The following is a 19,143-nucleotide window of genomic DNA, read 5'->3' as shown; positions in this document are numbered from 1 at the left end:
GGGGGGGGGGGGGGTTGGGTGGAGAAAAGAACTGAGTCAAAGCAGTGGATTATCTTCACAGGCAAGATGAAATCCCACATCTCCTAATCCCCTTCTCCGCTCATGAAAGCACCAGGAATGGCTAAAGCAGCTAGACAGTACTTCTAGAAATACGCCATGAAAGCAACAAACCCCTTAAACTATTTCAGTCGCAATCCAGGACTACATTTAAGTGATGTGCAATATCTACAGACAAATCATGAGGAAACGGTAAAGTCTCTACCTGGCTTATGCTTGATATTTGCTTTAGAGCCACACTTCGAGGACACTTTGGAAAGGTCAACTTTCTTGTTCTGGATCTGCACCTGAAGAGACAAAAAGAAACAACTTAACACGGAGAAACCCTTCCTGTGACTCTGGAGGCCAACGGGGCATCTCAAACACCAGGTCACACTTCACAAACCTGCAGCACCCCTTTTCTACCGCAATATTTCTTGATTTCCCAGTCACTGTATGCCAAACGCTCTAGTCAGCTTTAGCATTACGGAAAGGCCTGCACCAGCCAGAAGTGGTTAATGTGAGCAGACAGAAATTGAGACCAGATAAAACTACGAGATGAACAGTAACCAGAAACAGGAGTCTTGAGTTCATGGCACGTTCATGGAATACAAAAGCACTTGGGAGAGGGACCACAAAAAGGCCAATCCCATTGCCATGTTCCCCAGACTCTTTCTGCCCAGCGCTGGCTCTGCCTCTGAAGACACAGGCCACTGCCTGGGCAGCTCCAGACAGCCACCAGGACAGATGTCAACTCATGGTTCTACTTGGCCACTCTCTTGCCGTAGGGCCACAGACATGCCACCAGCTCCAACTTTTTATCTCGACCACCTTCAACGTGCAGACCGACCCATGTCTAATTGTCAGGCTTCGTCCGCAGGCTCCTCACCGTGGTCTTCCCTCCCTGCTGAGAACCGGACACCAGGAAGGATCCTCGTGCCCAGACGGAACAAACTGCTCAAAGAAGCCATCCTTCTCCGAGACAAAACGCTGGGAGTGGGGAAGCTATTCCCCAGTATTATTTCCTTTAACCTCATTCTACCAGTGACTTGATACCGGCATACCAAACCATCAATGAAAAAAAATGTACGGTGATGCCGTCATGAAATCATGAGATATTCGTGACTCAGTAAGCGACCTTCTTCCAAGTCAACGAGCCAAATATTCTAGCATGGTGTTTGTGGACATTGGTTTGAATGTGGGGAGAAGTGTCTTCTCTGGGGTAGGACAAAAGCGGAGTCAAAACATCACAGGTTTTATGTCTTTTTGCTCAAAAAATATTTAATCTCTGACACCTGGACCAAGTACATTGTACAAGGCCCCATTTCTGACATCTTTAAAATTCCTCCTGCAGCTCCAGGTGGATGAAAAATTTCTCTGTTCCAGAATGAACTTCTTGTCTAACTACTTGGAGATCTTTCATTTCATACAAACATAGGATAATTTATACCGGAAAGAACTTCTGGTCATCTGGTCTGCTTGACATCATAACTTTCCATCGGAAAAATCCGGGGGTTTTCGGTAGTAATGTTAAGAAAATCACCTCTCCCAGTCGTGTCAGCAACTGCCAGCTGACACCTACGTGCACAGAAAGGTCTGCTATAGATTGTCTTGCAGAGAAAATGAAAAAAAAAAAAATCTTTCTTTTTGAATGTGACAAGAATTCATTCACTTACCAGCTACTCTAAAAGCTTCCTGAGAATTATCATGATAATTTGCAATACATCTTTCTCAGGAAGCATGAATCCTCCTAGTACTTGTGAAGAGGGATGAGTCAAAGCCCCGATGTCTTGTTTACTCAGAATTAGTAGAACAGCACAGTTCAGCCTCCTGCTACGCCGTTTCATGTTCACATACTCTGACTCAGTGACACCAGACACTCCAAAAAGGTGAGATCACGGCTACTGAATTTGCCTTTCTTAGGGGTTGCTAGTAAAGTTACTACAGCTTTTATAATGAGTACTCGTTTGCCCAGAATTGGAATCAAACTAAATTTATTTCACAGAGTGCATTTAAAAATAATAATGTTTGTTATCAGCTAGGGGAGATATACCCAGTTATGACTCCTCGTGATTTCAGCTGGAGATCCAAACAATATACCTAAATGGAAGTGTATTTCTTGTAAGATTTCTAACGTTAGGTTTTTTGAGTTTGCAATGGGATACACATTTAAAGGCTTGGGCGTGCATTTACAGAGCCAAATACTCAGACTCTGGTGCCAGAAATAAACTTTAGATCTGAAAGTTTGATACAGAGGCTCAGATGGGAAGTGGGATCCTCATCTCTTTTTAGATTTTCTCTCTCTGACCATTTCCCAATCCATCTAAACAGGTCAAATCAAAGGGTAGAGAAATATATGTACGTTCCAAATCACCTTGTTACATCTTCAACAACACGTACTCTACCTGCATTTTGTAAAATCTACCTCTTTACTGTTGCTTTCTTTAAAAAGAGAGGGGGAAAATAATAAAGCACAACAAAAGCTTTTACCCAGGAAACCTAACTATGTTTGTGTCAAGGCATTTCTGGCAAATGTAACGCAAGTAGGAACAACATCTACTGCTTCTGAACATGTCTTCTTGGGTATCTTGGAAGGGAAAAGAAATTACCTCCGCGTATAGAGGGCAAAATGGGTACCCAAACAGAGTGCGCCAGCTCGGAACCACATCGCTTAGGCAGGACATCCATCACTTCCACCAGGGCAACCCTAAAGCTGAATCACAATTTGCTACTAACCACAGCTCTTGTCTACAGGATTCCTAAAAGCTTTAACTGAAGCCACAGACTAGAAGAACAGACTTTCCAGACATCCCCATCAGCAGCGTGGTTCTGGAATTAAACATCGGGAAGCCTTCTATCGCAAGTGATCATCGTAACTATTTCAACAAGAAAACATCTTGGAAGAGGACACTAATACTGCAGTGCCCCAAGGGGAATGAGCAGATATTAAAAAATGAATAAAAGCAAACATTTTTATAGGAAGCCAGATCGGTCACTGTGTCTCAGCTACTCAGATGGGTACTGCCTGTGCTGGGTTTGGGGGCATTTGGAACCTGGAAATAATAAGCACTTTATTCTCTATTCTCAAAGCAAAAAGCTCAAGCAGTTGAGGATGGAGGAAAACTGCAGTAGTGAAAGAAGAGTGTGGAAGAAGAGAAAAAGAAAGCAGGCACACACTTGTCCCCTGGAGCTGGGAATGTCCCCAGGACTGGAGAGTAAAGAGGAAAGGGCAGGTTTGGTGATCCATTAGAAGAAAGAATAGTTCACCAATGTAGTTAAGCAAGCAAGAAAAATATCCCCCACATTTAAATCACATTTCTGTTGGCCTCAAAAAAAGGAAAAGTACGCGAGAGACTCACTGTCCACTGAAAGCCTATACAAGGTAAGAGTAGGAAAATTAAAGTGGCTTATAAAACACAGCCCCTTTGAGCACACGAACAGTTAAGTTACAACAGCTGCTCTTCAAGAGTATAGCCAAAGGGACTTCTGCCACAAAACACTGATTATGTATAAACAGTCTGTTCCAAACTTGGGTGACAAAACCAGATGAAATATGCAGTAGGAACAGAAATATGTATAGCTAAAAAAATATTATGAGGGCATCTAATTGACACGATGGTCTCAACGTCAGTTTTTCTTTCTACGGCGCCGAGAATTCTCCCGCGTGAGCATTTCTACGGGAAGCTGCATACGCACATGTATGCGCTCCCATAAACATTGGGTAAGTTAGGGAAATATCAAGGAAGAATGGCAAATCCCACCACTGGTGAGAATCCGCAAACTGGAAGGCAAGGAGAGCAGCAGAGACGCGTGTCCAGCGACTCTCAGTGGGAAGTCAAGCTTAGTTAAGTGAACACTGCATGTGTGATGTCAACGTCTGCCTCTTCCCATCTTGGCAACCAACCTGCAGGGAACAAGTTTGTCAAGAACCCAGACTTGGTTGCCTCTTGCAAAGATTTAATGGAGAATTGGTCATGTCGAGTAAAGGTTCAGCCAGCTAGACAAGCACGTATATATTTCCCAGGAAAACCGGCCACGGCAGCTTGCAGCACAGTCAGGTCCTACGTAGCATCCGTATCCGCTGAACCAGACATCAAACGGAACCTGCTGACTATACAGCAACAGCAAGTCTGGCCCCAGAACTGGACCACGTCCAGGGAATTGCACCGACGCTGGCTCTCAGGCACCGGGCGCACCGAAAGCACCACAAGATGTGACCGCTGGACATCACTCCTCAGGAACCCGGCGTATTTAAACACCAATGGAAAAAACGTCCTTGGGCTTAAGCACTTCAGTGTCTTTTCGAATCCATCCAATCTTTCTATTTCTGCAAACTACCCCTACTACAAACAGCCTAGCACAGATTTGTTAAGCTAGCACTGACTTGGCCACAAGGAAACAAGCCCGCCAAACTATAGCCACGTTTCCAAAAGCTTTAGAATCTAGATAGTTAACCTGTTCTTTTTGTCAGACACTTTCAGGATCGAATACTCCAAACCAAGTACACAGACATTACAAGATTAGCCTTCTATTTTAATAAGCTCAACTCTGCTGCCGGAGACACCAGTAGCCTTTAAATTTAGAAATTAATCACAGCTCAAAGATTAAGTCCCAGAGTCTTTTCCTCCTCCTCCTCCTCTTTCAAAGTCTCCGTTCTTGTGAAACCAGAAGTGAAATTAATCTGACTCAGGCTCCCTCTATTAGCCAGTGAAGACTAACGGGCACTTCTAGGTCGCAATTCATTTCACCTGAAAAAATCAGACATCTAAAACAGGTCAGAGGACTGCTGAGGTGCCTCCATTGACTGCAGAAGAAATCCACGGTGAGCTAACTCCTGGGGGCAATGACGTGCACATCCTACATCTGGTCGTGAATACCACGTAAACCATGCGAGAAATAGGCCAGGTGTATTTGTAGTACTATGAAACAAACCACACACATTCAACCTAGCATCCCATGGGAGGAGTGGGAAGAATAATAAAAAAAATAATTCTCCAGCCTACATTATTTCCAGAAGCCCTGAAATTCTGCCACACTTTTCTGCCTGAAACACAGCATTCTTAAGACTGACATATACAAACATAGTACAAGAGAAGGAGTTAGTAGAAAGACAGCTTGCCCAGAGCCCATACTTACATTCCCACCTCCAGGGACATGCTTAATATTGTCCTTGGAACCACACTTGGACTGAACATGGCTGTAGTTCGCTTTTTTGGAGACTATCTGGACCTGGAACGTTACAGAATGGAAAACAACACAAGGGAAGAGGACTGGTTAGAGTTGTCATACGGCAGGCTGGAGTGGATGCTCTAACACGGTGGATAAACAAGGAGTTGTGTTAAACTCAATCCAACCTTGGTATTAGGTGTGAAAGCAACTGAAGAGGAGAGCGAGGGAAAAAAAAAGTGACTGAAAGGAGAGGCTGCACAGACAGTGTTAGTGCGAGAGCGTAAGCGCTACGGTGAAGACGGCTCCTCCATACACCCTACGGGTTAGCATCACCGGGCGGGCGCCTGCCTGCCAGAGGGCTGGGTTTATCGACATCCCCCGTGAAGCTTCTCTGGTGAGAGCTTCCCCGGGGCAAGGAGAGCCGGCTCGGCTGCCTCGTTCCTCCCTGGATCGGAGCCGTGGGGCCACCGCTTCCAACAAGGCTACGAACTGCTCAGTGTCTGCACTTTGCTTCCATTTGCCAGGACTGGCTCCAGCCCTGGGCAACGTCTTTCAAAACCTCCGAGACCTAAAGCCCAGTCTGAGAAACAATTTTTCTGACGAAGGCTGTCAAACCTTCAGTTAAATTCTATCAGATGAGTCTTATGTTAACTAAATTATTTTTTCCTCAAACTAAAATGTCTTGGGCTTATTCAAAATAGAAAAGGAGTGAGTTAAGTGAGCTTTTACGCCCAAAGGTAGTAACCGAGTTAGAGTAACAGGCCTGTGTTTACAAAGGTTAGTTACGACATGTGTTTAGTCGGGGAGTTATTTAACACAGCACAAAACATGGCAGAAGCTGTATCCTACTTTCTAGAAAGAGGTGATCAATTCGAAACACAAAAGGAATCACCAGAACATTCTCACTTGAGCAGGTTTCCAAAAGCTCCTTAGCCAGTTCAGAAAGACTGGATTCAGTGCAACAGCAGCTCTGAAAATGTATTCGTGCCTCGGAAGCGTACAGTGCTTTTCTGACTTCTCTAGAGGTACAAATCCCGTCCATTCATTAACAGGCTCTGCCTGATAATATCTGAATTAAACCAGCACTGCAGGCGCTCCCGCCTCTCTCCCCATCCGCTCGTGCTGAAATACCATGTCATGACAGCTTCGGAGGAACCCATCAAATGGTGACTGCCTAAAGCATGGAATTAAAGAGTTTTGATATAACTGGGTCGGGAATATTGCAGGAAAGATATTATTAAGTCTTTAATATTCTGCAATCTTAAAACAAGCAGCGCTGACCTAAAGCTCTCTCTTCCTAGTTACAAACTAGTGCTGTGTATGAAGAACTGGTCTGAAGGGAAGCCTCCGACAAAGTTAAGCCTATCCACCTATAAGTGAAAATGGAGGACTCGGCTCTGAAAACTTTTACATTTACAGCAGGCATGGAAAAGGCATCTACGATAGCGACCTCTGAACGTGTTTAACTGAGAACATCTTAGGGTTTACAGGAGAGAATTGGAAGAGTGTCTGTGCAAGGAACAGTGACGCTGATAGGAGAAAGCAGAAGAATTGAAGAGAAGGGAAAGTGACTCAAAATGGAAATGTTTTCCTTCATCTCCCATAGAGAAAAGTCTGAAATAAACTCACTTTCCCATTGGGCTGTTTTGGGGCACTCTCTTTTGATACGGTTGTTTTAGTAGTAGCCATTTTAGAGACTGCATTGGGTTCAGACTTTCGTGCAGCAGCAGCTGATTCTGGTTTTTTCTCTATTTTCCCCTAGATGGAGACAAATGGATGATTTCAACCAGCAAAAGCAAAAGCGTGGGCAGGAGAGTATGGGAACACAAGCTACCCACATAAACTTTGCAGAGTGGATGACCCAGAACTTCTTACATGCTGGAATTCTCAAAGTACGATCCCATGCCCAGGAACAATAAAACTAAGGGGGTGGAGGGGAAGCAACGTCACTCAGACACGGGATGAAACAGGCACCCTGGGGTCATAAAGCAGTAATTCAGTTCTCCGTTTCTCAAAAAGCCCGTAGGTGCCCTTCCTCGGTACCTCATCATTTCCCCAACGGTCACATTGGCAGGTGTCCAAGTGACCCCAGTACATTATATTCTGCCAAAAAATTAAACGCAATCCTTTAGTAACCCAACAGCAGCGCAGGACCACCTCCTTCACATGGAGGACATTATACGGACCTTAGAGGTAAATACATCCACTGGCTGATGTCCTTTGCCTCCGAGCTCCGAGAGCTCTGCTGGATACAGACACACCATGCTTCCATTTCTGATTTCGCACCCCCACGCTGATTTGACCCAGGCTTTGACATCAACAGCTGATTGAGTTTTTAACGAAGCAAATGCAGGTGGACCTAGCTAATCCAGCTAAGCAGAAAACTGAATGAAAGTGTACAGGTTTTAGAAAAATTCAGCAGCTACCTGAGAATATCCATTCTTCTGCTAATCTAGATCCAGATAAGGGCAGCAGAACCTGCATTTTTTGAGGGGGCTCAGCATAAATCCTGTATTTCGTTAACCTACCAGCAACAGAACAGTAAACAAAAAGCCCCAGCACTCCTATGGGATTCTCAGATTCTAAAAACATCTCAGCGTAGACTACAAAAAGGACAATTTTCTTAAAAGTACAACTGTTAGGATTTAACAATCCTATGAAAATATTTAGAAAATAAAGAACAGTACAATTAAATGTATCAATAAATTCCCTTAAACTGACATAATAACCCTGTAAGCTAAAAAGCTCCGCGATCCTCAGAACCCTAGCAGAGGTTAACATAACCGAACGATCTACCGTGTTCTTTTTGACCAGATGGCAGAAGGCTTTCTGAACTTCTGTTTGGTTTCAAGCTACAATATACAGTAAAGAAAAGGGTCACCCTCCTCCTGCTTGCCTCAAAGTTTTTCAGCAGACTTGGTTTGTCATTTCTAGAAATTCTGGTTTGGGGAGTGGAAGTTTCGGTCCTCGAGACATCTAAACTCTGAGGACCGTACTACAACATTGTACAACTAAAATACCCTTAACTCCGACGAATAAATCCATGCTGTATCGATGCTGTCTCTGATACACAACACCACAGCCTGAGAATGCCCTTGACTTTAAAGGGCCTGAGAGGAGATTAAGGCTCCAGCATCAAATGTGCTCTCTTGGCATCAGATTAAAGTTATATGCAGTTATTCATTACCGCAGACCTGCAGCAAAGATAAGGGGCAAATCTGTTCCACCTTGTGGAAATTAAAGCCCTCTGACTACGGGCAAGCTGCTAACACATTTTGTCAGGCAAAGATTGGTGTATCTGTTATACAATATCCAATAAAGGTTTTATGATTATGCATATCCACAAAATTATTTCAACCCTCAGAGCAGGGCTACAGGTATATCCCTAAACCTTTATCAACTACACGGCAGATAGCCACAGTGAAAGTGTCATTTAAGACCATTACTGATTGAGAGCCTCGAGTTATATCTCTGTAGATGTTCTACAGCTCATTCAACACTACCCTCTTCTCTTCTCATGGCCACCACAGTTATCCAAAGATCAGCGTTTGTAGACCCGTTTGATTTGAGCTTTAGGCCTGACAAGTTGAACAGAGTCCCCGTTCCCAGACCCGGGAAAGGTGCTGTGGAACTTGCTCCTGAATCCAGATTTCCTGCATCGTATTTCATTATTCCACCTTCTGTACCACTCAGCAGACTCAATTCCTCTATTCAGAGGCAAAGTTTTGGAATATAGACAAAATTTTAGGCTTTCAATACCAACTAGTTTCTGTGTCAGGACGTACAACAGAAAAACAAAACCACAGAGTTTCGAATTCCTGTACATCTGCGATGTAAAGACCATGAAGGCTCTTAAGGCGGATTCCTTCTGTACACTGCTATCACTGCCTTGTTAATGCCTTGTGCATAAACCAAGAACCCAAAGAGGAGCTCTGCAGAGCATAAACGAGAAGAGCAGTGAGGATACAGCCACCCAAATTAGCAAAGAGCACCCATAATGCTTAAGAGCTACTGATCCAAAGTGCATATTGTTACCAAGTTTGAAGAAACTTACCTTTCCTCCACCAGGCTGATGTTTAATATTATCTGTTGATCCAATTTTGGAACGTACATTTTTCAGATCTGGAGCAGAAACGCTGCTGGTCGGGCGAGGTGGCTTGGAACCAGTGCTGGGTTTAGTCGGAGCCTTAGCAGTTGTTTTTTTAGCATCTGCTGTTGTGGTTGAGGTTGCGGCGGGTTTGGTTGCAGCAGGCTTGGTTTTGGGACGACTGGTGGCTACTCCAGGTAAAGTAGGTGCGCTGGAGGCAGTGGTAGAAGGAGTAGTGGCACTACTTTTTACGGCATTTCCAGTAGCACTCTTAGGGCGGCTCAATTCTGCTACAATTATCGCAGCAATAGTTGGAGGGAAGCGAGGAAAAAAGATGGGTCAGAGGCCTTCTATACAAACTTCCTCAAAGTGCTAAAAACGTAGAGTGGTCTCTTTAATAAACACTGCCCCAAACAAAGAGGATTTGATTTAGATGGAAACTAAACAAAGTTACCTGATGGTGACTTTGCAGGGGTCTTCTTGGCATCTGCAGGCTTTGCATCAGTCTTGATAGCTGCCCAACACAAAACGCATCAGTAAGTATTTCAGTTTGCACGGATGAGAAGCCTGGGATCCTGGCAGAGCTTCCCCGGGAGGGCCGGGGCTCTCCGCAGCTCCTCACATACCGATGGTCCTCTTTACCCACAGTGCCCACTTCTAACACGCTGCTTGAAAGAAAGCATCTCAAGAATTAACCGCTCTGTTTGAACAACCTGGCGGAGGTCCTTCTCGTAACAGCAAAACCCACTCGTGTTTTCCAGCAAAAGGATCAATTCATCCAAAGGATGGTTGTTCAAGGATGCAACACACCTGGGGTACGGTTTGCATTTTGTTTTTTCTTAAAATAACTTCCTGAATCTGACCACACTCACCAAGATTATTTTAATCCTGCCCCAATTTCATTTCTTAAAAAAAACCAAAACCAAAACCCAACCCCAAAACCCAGCTCTTTTCTTTACTGAATAGCAAAAACAAAACCACATTTGTCCATCTATAACCTTGGTCTCATTGCTGTATCAGTTCTAACCCATGTCAATTTTCTTGCACAGAAGTTCTTGCACATATTTTGGTCCCTATTATAACTGTATAAACCCAAAAAATCAATCACTAAACTGAACTACGCCTTTGGGCAAACACCAACGATCATGACCTGATTACATTCCACATAGACAGAGGACAGTCTAAACACACATCTATATTTCTCAAAGCAGAAGAAAACTGTACACAAAATTGATCAAGGCAAAAATCATGGACTGAAAAATATAAACGGAACCTTATTTTAAGGAGTTCTTTGATACCGAAATTGTAGCTTCTTTTACTAGCCGTGATGAACAACTTTGGCTAAAATCAGCTTCACATCAATAGCCACAGGAAGGCAACGTTAAAAACAAACAGTACATGGAAAAAAAAAATCTAAGTTAGAAATTATGGAAACCCCCATCTTCTAATATTTAATTGCCATTAACAGTCCTAGATTTTTAGATAAACTCAAGCAGCTGGCGGGGTACTTTATGGAATACCAATACAGGAAAGAGCCAAGCGAAGGAGGCAGATAATATAGGCCAAGTTAGGCTGGATCGTTCCATCCTGACTTTGCTAAAAGCATTCAATTAAACACCACAGATAAGATACTAGCTAATGAGATGAAACACATTTGGATAATTTAATAAGGCCTAAAGGACAGATAGATAATTAATACCAAACACTTCAAAAAAGGTCCTATCAAACCAGCCTAATTTCATTCCTTGAGACCACAACTTTAATTGGGAAAGCTGTATGGACAGAACAGACTTAGTTTTATATAAAGGCAAGAGGACTAATATGTTAATTTTATATATAAAGAGATGTTATTTCTACTCATGTCAGCGGGGAGCCAAACGCTGGAACTCTTTTGTCTATGTTATTAGCACGCGATGTTGAAAACCTGGAGAATGATAAAGCTACTGCGAAAATGGTCTACAATGACAGTCAAAGACTTTGATCTTTCTCTGATCTGAAAGATAGAGAGGTCTTGTACAAACATAAAAGCCATTTTCACAGGGAGGGGGAAACACGGAAAAAAAAAAATCCTTTAAAAAAAAAGAAAATCAAGCATCACATAAGCCATGGCTCTCATTTAGTAGAGAAAGTTACTGACATTTAATACCTGAAAAAGCTAAACCATGTAATTTCAAAACAAGCCACTATACACACATTTTTAAACAGCGAGAATGACTAACACTTGAGCAAACCGCAAGGAAGCGAGTGTCTTGTCTTTTGACACATGAAAAACAAGAGCAGATGTCCTTCTGAAACACCACCTTTAGCCAGAAGCTTATATCCATCTCAATGCTATGTAATGAGAAACGAAATTGCGATCAGAAAGGATCCAGGTCTCCATCACCTACATCTCTGCATCTAGCTGAAGTTGCACGTGCTCAGCCTGAATTGAATTGTCAGTGTTGGGCTCGTTGCGTTTTCCCTTCCGGCCCCACAACACTGTCACACCCTCGCTTTCTCCTCTTCCAACACAGGACTCCCTTCTTTCACCATTTGTGACTCCCCTGTGCATTTCCAGATCCAGACAAAACGGCTTTAACTCCTGATGGAGTTTCTCCAGCTGACCTCATCTCTCCCTCGCCCACCCAGTTCTCACTGTACTTTGGCAAAGCCCCACCACCCTCGCTGGTGCAGAAGCCTCTTCCTCTGTACATCTTGCCACTTGGAACAACCTTCCTGCATCTCTGCATCGTTGACTCCATCTCTTTTTAAATGTCATCAGAAAATGCTTCTTTCTTTGTGTTTCAATTTTGGAAGGAGAAATTAACTGAACTCATTAAAACGTATTAAGCATTCTGGGCTACAGTTTGCATAAAAGACCACACAAAATGAATTTTACAAGGATGTCCGCAGGATCGGTTAAGACACACGGCTCTTGGAAAGTGCAACACTTCCTCTACGCTTGACTAATTATATTTTCCCCTAGAGTATAAAGTATGGAATGTGCATCTAGCCTAATATATTTCAACATAGTTAGAACATTACTATTCTTTTGGGAAAGACGGGTTATGAATTCATGCTTTGGGACTCACAGAACCAAGCAACCAACACATATTATTAGTTTTACATGTGTATTGGCAAATTTGGCCAATGAGGTCTAGTCATTTGAAAACACTTGAGAACATTTAACGGTATTTTTATCTGACGTTAAATCTCTCAAGCTCCATTAAAATGAGTGAAAACTGTTTTCAAGTTGTTAATACGCTGCTCGTGTTTCATGCTGACTGTGTTAAACTCACGGGAAGTTCCCTCTCTGGCAACAGGAGGAGAGGGATACAGTTCTCTGATGAAACCGATGTGACTTCAGCTCCAAATTCTTCCTGCACTAGTAAAAAGCTTCCACTTCTGTTCAACCCTTTTTGTTTTTTTTCAGATGCACTAGTTTGAGTGCTTCAAGTCCTCTCCTGGAGATTTGCTTTTCCCAAGTTCTAAATTGGTTTTAGTGTTTATTCTAACTGTTACTATGGCAAAATACAGAGGTAATAACATCCTTTTTCTTAAATCAAGCATGTTCAGTAATTGTATTAACCATGAATCACACAGAGCTGATCCAAGTTGGCCTTGAAGGTAATTCAGATTTGTTTTTGGAAGACGAAGCCCTGGAGACAGAAAAGTCTGACAGTCTCTGTGCCTTGGCACAGGATCTTGTCTCATGTTGTACTAAAAGGGTTGAGATTTCAGCGATCACTAGCTCCAAGTCAACTCCTGACTGACAGGTAGGCCAGTTTACATCTCTCAGAAGCACTGGTTAACAGCAGCTACGGCTTCTCACAAATGGCTACACGTCAAGGTTTTGGTTTTTTGTCCTTTTCTGAACCTGAAGAGCGTAACTTTGTTTACCAGGAGACTAATTTTAACAAACTGATGGGGTCACAGGATGACCTAAACACAGGAAAAAGCAGGCAGCGTACTGCAATACGTGAGAAAGACGTCATAGCGTGAACCAACAGTGCTACTCAAATAGAAACTTGCAGCTGGATAAAAAGAGAGATCTCCTGAAGAAAAACAAGTGACTACTTACATGTCGGCCTCTTCGGTGGAGAAGTAGCGGTATTTTTCGCACCAGCAGCTGCAGTGACTGGCGATGCCGCCGTTGTCCTAGGAGTAGCAGGGCTGCTCTTGACAGTAGTTCTAGGAGTGGTAGATGATGGAGGTTTTGAAAGTGAGGTCCGCTTCTCTGTGGTCTTCGCATCTGCAACCTGAAAATGAACAGCCTACGTTAAAGCCAGTATTTCACTGACGGTCTCTTCAAAGCGTATGCCAACAAAAAGTCGAAATAAATGGAAGTTGTTGAAATTCTTAAACACATAAGCTAGGCACCGCTGAAACATTATAACGCAGATTAAAAATATAATTAAGGCATGCAGAAGCGACCGACTATATTCAGTGCGGGACGCAGAGCACAGACCCTGCTGAATATTGCAGTTCATTCAGATCTGTTTCAGCACTAATGTGTGGAGGCCATTTACAGATGTGAAGGAGGTTTTGATTTCTGAACAAAATGGAAAACATCAGTCCACTAGCAATACTTCTGGGAGAGATTTCTTTCCTTCATGAGCAGAAATGCTTCCTAAGCTAAGGTGGCATTCATTGAAACATTGTGGACATAAGGATTAGGTGTCCATGGTTCATTCCTCACTTGGAAAACTATTTCATGTCTGTCCCTGGTAAGTCACTTGCTTGTAAACTGACTGATCTCTAAAGTGTTAAAATACTGAGTTAATGCATGGAAACAAATGAGATTTTGATTTCATCAAAAAAGGATTCAGAATCATGCAAAAACTAAACCAAAACTGAAGACACTGGTTCACAGGAAGATAAAGATTTATGCCTGTGCTTTCATACTCTTTGTTATTTTTATTTAGTTAAGTTTTAAAAGACACTCAAATGCAGTTATTGGAGCTTAAATGTATCGTAGAAATGCTAGCGTTTAGACAGTAACTGAAAGCTTCGAAACCGATTTTAACATTCCCTCTCAAATTTGAATTCTTCTACTACACAACTTCACAAGTTAACATAGAGAAGATTGAAGGGACATTTCCCCTTCTTAACATGACATGTGGATACCCTACTTCAGCTTTAAGACGCAACACTACGAACCGTCCACAAATCTTCTCTTATTGGAGAACTGCAAATCTCCAGTATTTCCTAAGCACCTAAGTGTATTATCAGCTATCTTTGTACAGTTCTTACAATGATCAGACATCATAAAGAGACAATCAGTGGGAAATACCGAAGCGTTCAAACTGATTTTTTTCCCCCTCGTTACTCAGTATCAAAGTTCTCCACTCAGTTTTCCCATGCTCTTGTCTGAATTTAAGAGTTATCCTATGTTTGTAGTGTATCTATATTTAAAAAACCCTCCTCCTCTAGTAACAGAAAGAAAAAGAATTATCTTGTGTACTTCATGACAGTTCGCTAGGAAAATCATAGCGATACAGTCAAGTTTAAATCTCTCCTCTGTGATGACACAATTAAATACTTGGGACCTCGTGCCTTAAGTGGGTTACTGGAAGCTGATACGAATAACTGTGCAGCTCTCAACACAGTGAATCACATTCCTGGTCTAATCCTCCCGTGATTAGCACTAGAATTACGCTTTGACTCTTGGGTAAGACAGCTGGTAAGTTAACATGTAAATAAGTTCTCGGAGCTCCCACGCAAAAGCAAGTAGTTTCTTACCTTTGGTTTAGTTTCTTTTGGAGTTAAGGTGGAGGGACGTGTAGTACTGGTGGCTGGGCGTTTAGTAGTAGTGGCTGAAGTAGGACCTGCAGTAGGGCTCGTGGGTTTTTTGTTTGGGCCAGGTGTGGCAGAGGCTGGCCGCTTGGGACTGGTAGCGGACAGGGGCCTGGCTTTCGTTGCTGCAGGCTTTGTAGATGATGTGGATGCGGCAGGCTTTATGTTTTTTCAAAAAGCAAAATCCAGTATAAAAACAAAAAAAAATACAACAAAAAATAGCGCATTGTAACCAAAACACTGAGCTGCAAGAACATAAAAATGATATTTTAAATGAAACAAACAAACAAAAAAAATTAGCTTTCTGTTTTCTGAGCGTAAGACAAAGACCAAAATGAAGCAGCAGAAGAGGGCTGCCTTCGGAGCCCAGTGGAGTTTGGCCATTCCATTCAAAGCGAACGGGATTTGTTCCAGCGACATCTAAAGCAACAGAAGGAATCGCTGGTAAAGCTGGGATTAGTAATTGGGTGTTCCTGGCATCTAGTCCTACGTGCAATACACAGGACATTGCTTTCCAATTAGATGCACACAACGGATTGCAAGCTCTAAATCCTCATCTGATCAACTCGAGTGGTCGTACGTCCACTGCCCTCGAGGGGCCCAAGAACACCCTGCCCCTACCACTGCTCTAAGAACCTGGGGTTGGATTTTGCTGAACGCTGCAAGCTTCTGAAAGCAGCTATCTCCCTTGTTTCATAAACAGCCCTAAAATGGGAGACTATTAGATCCTGAATAGCATCTCTGAATGCTAGTTGTAATGCAAATAAATGTGTTGTAAACAACGAGGAGAGTATCAGTGTAGCAGAAGTGCTACCATCCGTGTTTACTACTTCCACACCGCTGACACCAACCAGAGAACTAATTTAAATAAAGCTTACCACACATTTATTAAATCCACTTTCAGTCACCTTTGCTACAGGCAGAGTTGTTTGCAACCTCGTAACTGGATGTCTTTGTTTCAGTAAAATGGTTCACAACGGGGAGCTCAGAAAACAGAACTTGTGTTGCCACAGCTTAAGAAGCAGAAAAGCCGGCAAATAAAAAGCGTGGAAGTGAAGATGCTGACTGTGAAACAACACCTACCTTTGTCTTCTTCTCCGGGCTGGGAGGAAGCTCTTTGTTGGGAGGTGCTGTGATATCGTTCCCTGTCACAGCTTCAGCTGGTTTGGTCTCTTCTGGTTTTGCTGGGGGGCAAACAAAAAAAAGGAAGGAGATTCCGTAAATTTGAGCCTTTTTTTTTTTTTAACATGTAATTTTTTTTTAGTTTAGTATTATTCAACATAGTAGCAGGAGGAGACAGAACTGAGACAGTTACAGGTTGGCTATTTCTGGAAAATTCCTCCAAAACCAGAATACCTATAGGAAGAAAGATTTTCCCTGTAACAGGACAGGTTCATCCAGATGCCATTAGCATCCAATTTCTCATCTTATTCCAGTGGGAAAAGACAGAGAGCAGATGAAGGAAACCTCTGGTTGAATTAAAGCAGCAAACCTTCCCATCTTTCAGGTTATTAGAAGAAATTGTTGGAATGTTAATGGTGAAGTTCTGACCTCTTCCAGGTTTTACACTATGACTTATCCTGAAGTCGGGCACTGTTTTCAAGCTATCTCTATTGTTACGGCTGTTTCTTCTTGACCTTTCTTCTGCCCACATCCAGGCGTTGCAGCGCTCTCCGAGCCGGGAGGATTCCCGGCAGTCGAAGGGAGCCGGACTGCTAATGGGAAAGGGCGCACAGGACAGCAGGACCGTGGAGATCTTGTTCTAACACGTGTGGGTCATACCGACCCTTGTTAGTGTGGAAACCATCGCGTCATGCTGCCGTACGACGTGCTTCACAGTGCAAAGCTTACATTCAGTTACGAGGGTCGCCAGTTTTTCACCGTGATCGTTCATTTTTGTCATTGCCACCAAAGGCTGTTATAGGGTGAATGGGGACAGCAAACACACGGGCTCTTCTCCTAACAGCAGCAGAGCAGCCACAACCATTTCCTCATCTCTTTTTAAAAAACAGTCTCTAAAGCGTTGTCCAGCCACCAGCAGAAGGATAAGTACTGCCCTCCCAAGCAAACCATATAACACAACATAAATTTAGTAGCAGCTTCACCAAGTTTTCTCCCTAAATCTCCTAAGTCCTACCGCAGAACTGCCATGCTGCTTTGCACTGTGAGACGTTCAAGAGGCAATTTCCCTATAAATAGCTTTTAAAACACTAATTCTCAGCGGTGTTGCTGTACAACTGCGCTGCTATGAGCTGTCTTCCGCTGCAATTCCTGTGGCATTTGAATTTTATGAAGGATACGGTGCAAACAACCCATCACAAATTTACGCATTTTCCCTTGTCATCTGGGGATTAAAATAAAGCTTTATCTGTGTTGGATGTTTCTTTTTATAACAACGCAACAGATTGTAACGCTGCAGCGCATACTAAGGGCCCACCAGACAACAGTGTAACAATTCCAACAATAAAAATGTTGTTTTCCTTGTCTTTTGAAAATCACTATTTATATTTCACATCTTCTTGCTCATCAGTCTTGAAGGGAGCGTCTCGGAGGACAGTTCAATCCTGGTACAAATGCCACTGTTTAAACAAGCAAAATAAAATAAAATCCTGCCTTCCGCCTGCCCTGGCGATGCTCAACAGCAGGATGGTTTTGTCGTTGTGACTTATTTTTCTGACTCCGGGACAAGTTTAGAAGCCTTTTTTTCCTTGCATTGCATTAGCCTCTTCCTAGCCATTTAGCTTCCAAGGCATACTAAATGTTTTACAGCACTGGGTTTAGCATCCTAGGCATACAAAAAAGACTTGTGAAGAAAAACAAGCGCCAAAATGTACAGGCTGGATACTGGCTTTAACGCAAAATTCTGAAGAATTATTCATGTTCACCTAGAAGCCCATTTTTTTGTAGCTAATCTATATTGGCTCCTCTATACTAGTTTTCTCCACTGCATTTCAATAAACCTTTATAATCTCCCTCATTTAACTTGTCAGTTTTATCTACAGCAATACCAGAAGGAGCAATTGTTGTCGACTGTTCGTGTTTCTGAATAGCAACCTTCTGTCCATTCACTGCGGTCTGCTCCCGGCACCCCATGCCTGGGGATGGCTTCATTTTGAATCCTCCCAGTCTCAGATATCTCCGACATCAAGGTGACTTCCCAGCCGTTGGAAGTTACCTTTCACGTACTGCCTGTCGTTATTATTTCAGCTAATTCAGCGGCAACATTAAACCTCTCGCTCGCTGACAGTATCACAGCATCCACGCAGCAACATGGAGTCGTCTGTGCAGGGAGCCTAATGGGGCTCCTCAAAAATCATCAACTTCCAAAGTTTCAGGATTTAAACTCCACCAGCTTCCAGGCTTCTGAACCAACGACAACATGAATTTAATGTTATTTCACATTACTGAATTAAATGCGGGCTATTATACAAGAAATTTGGAGTGAATAACTTTAACACACAAAATTATCAGAAAGTACATTCAGGTTCTACGAAACAAATAGGATTTTTGTTTGTTTGTTTAAATGTCAACCAGAAATGTAGGATCACCAAGGTGCTGGAGCTACACTGCAGGATAGCACACGCACAGGTTAAGCAACTTCCATCTGTAAATAACAATACTGATCCGCCTGGGAGAGCTGGGTAGGGAACTTTCCTACGTCAGGGGCCACAGGACCATAATTCAGGTTCCATCCCTCACCGCCTCCGACACGTTGGGGTACGCAAGCCCGACCGCAACCCCAAGGGATTACAGAAGGGGAGTTTTGTTTTGTGCTGCCTCAATTTGAGTAACAACCCAATGTGCTCATCAGTACATTTGCTTTCATTCTTCGTTTAATTATGAGGGCACTCTCTCCTATGCAGAGCAGAGAACTGCCTGGGAAGATTTCCTAGTTACAGGGAATATTAGGAAAAGCTGCCAAATCTTAATCAAATTTGTTCATTAGTCTGCAAGAATTATTCAAGAGAGTTTTCAGTTTGCTTGTTCCTCCAAGCATGGCACCAAACCTCAGACAGATATTTCAAAGACATTTTGTTGGGAGCTCTCGCAGGGGTCGCTGCTCTGCCCTACGCAGC

General features: G+C 43.0%; 1 protein-coding gene across 1 annotated transcript in view; it reads right to left on the bottom strand.

Moving 5' to 3' along the window:
• The window catches only part of LOC104169081 (microtubule-associated protein 4-like), a gene marked incomplete at its 3' end in the record, with an annotated part of 22,385 nt that extends 5,415 nt beyond the window's left edge, over positions 1-16,970 (bottom strand). The window contains exons 1-9 of the mRNA XM_009709893.1: positions 16,850-16,970; positions 16,151-16,251; positions 15,014-15,226; positions 13,353-13,530; positions 9,747-9,806; positions 9,260-9,582; positions 6,835-6,963; positions 5,173-5,265; positions 263-344 (exon numbers count right to left, since the gene is read on the bottom strand). Coding sequence (XP_009708195.1) covers positions 263-344; positions 5,173-5,265; positions 6,835-6,963; positions 9,260-9,582; positions 9,747-9,806; positions 13,353-13,530; positions 15,014-15,226; positions 16,151-16,251; positions 16,850-16,970 — 1,300 coding nt within the window. The remainder of the gene's footprint in view (positions 1-262; positions 345-5,172; positions 5,266-6,834; positions 6,964-9,259; positions 9,583-9,746; positions 9,807-13,352; positions 13,531-15,013; positions 15,227-16,150; positions 16,252-16,849) is intronic.
• Between the last annotated feature and the right edge of the window lie 2,173 nt (positions 16,971-19,143).

Source organism: Cariama cristata, unplaced genomic scaffold (genome assembly GCF_000690535.1).
Source record: "Cariama cristata isolate BGI_N322 unplaced genomic scaffold, ASM69053v1 scaffold17001, whole genome shotgun sequence".
NCBI lineage: Eukaryota > Metazoa > Chordata > Aves > Cariamiformes > Cariamidae > Cariama > Cariama cristata.
Note: the sequence above shows the minus strand (reverse complement) of the source record. Positions and strands in the feature narration are given on the sequence as shown.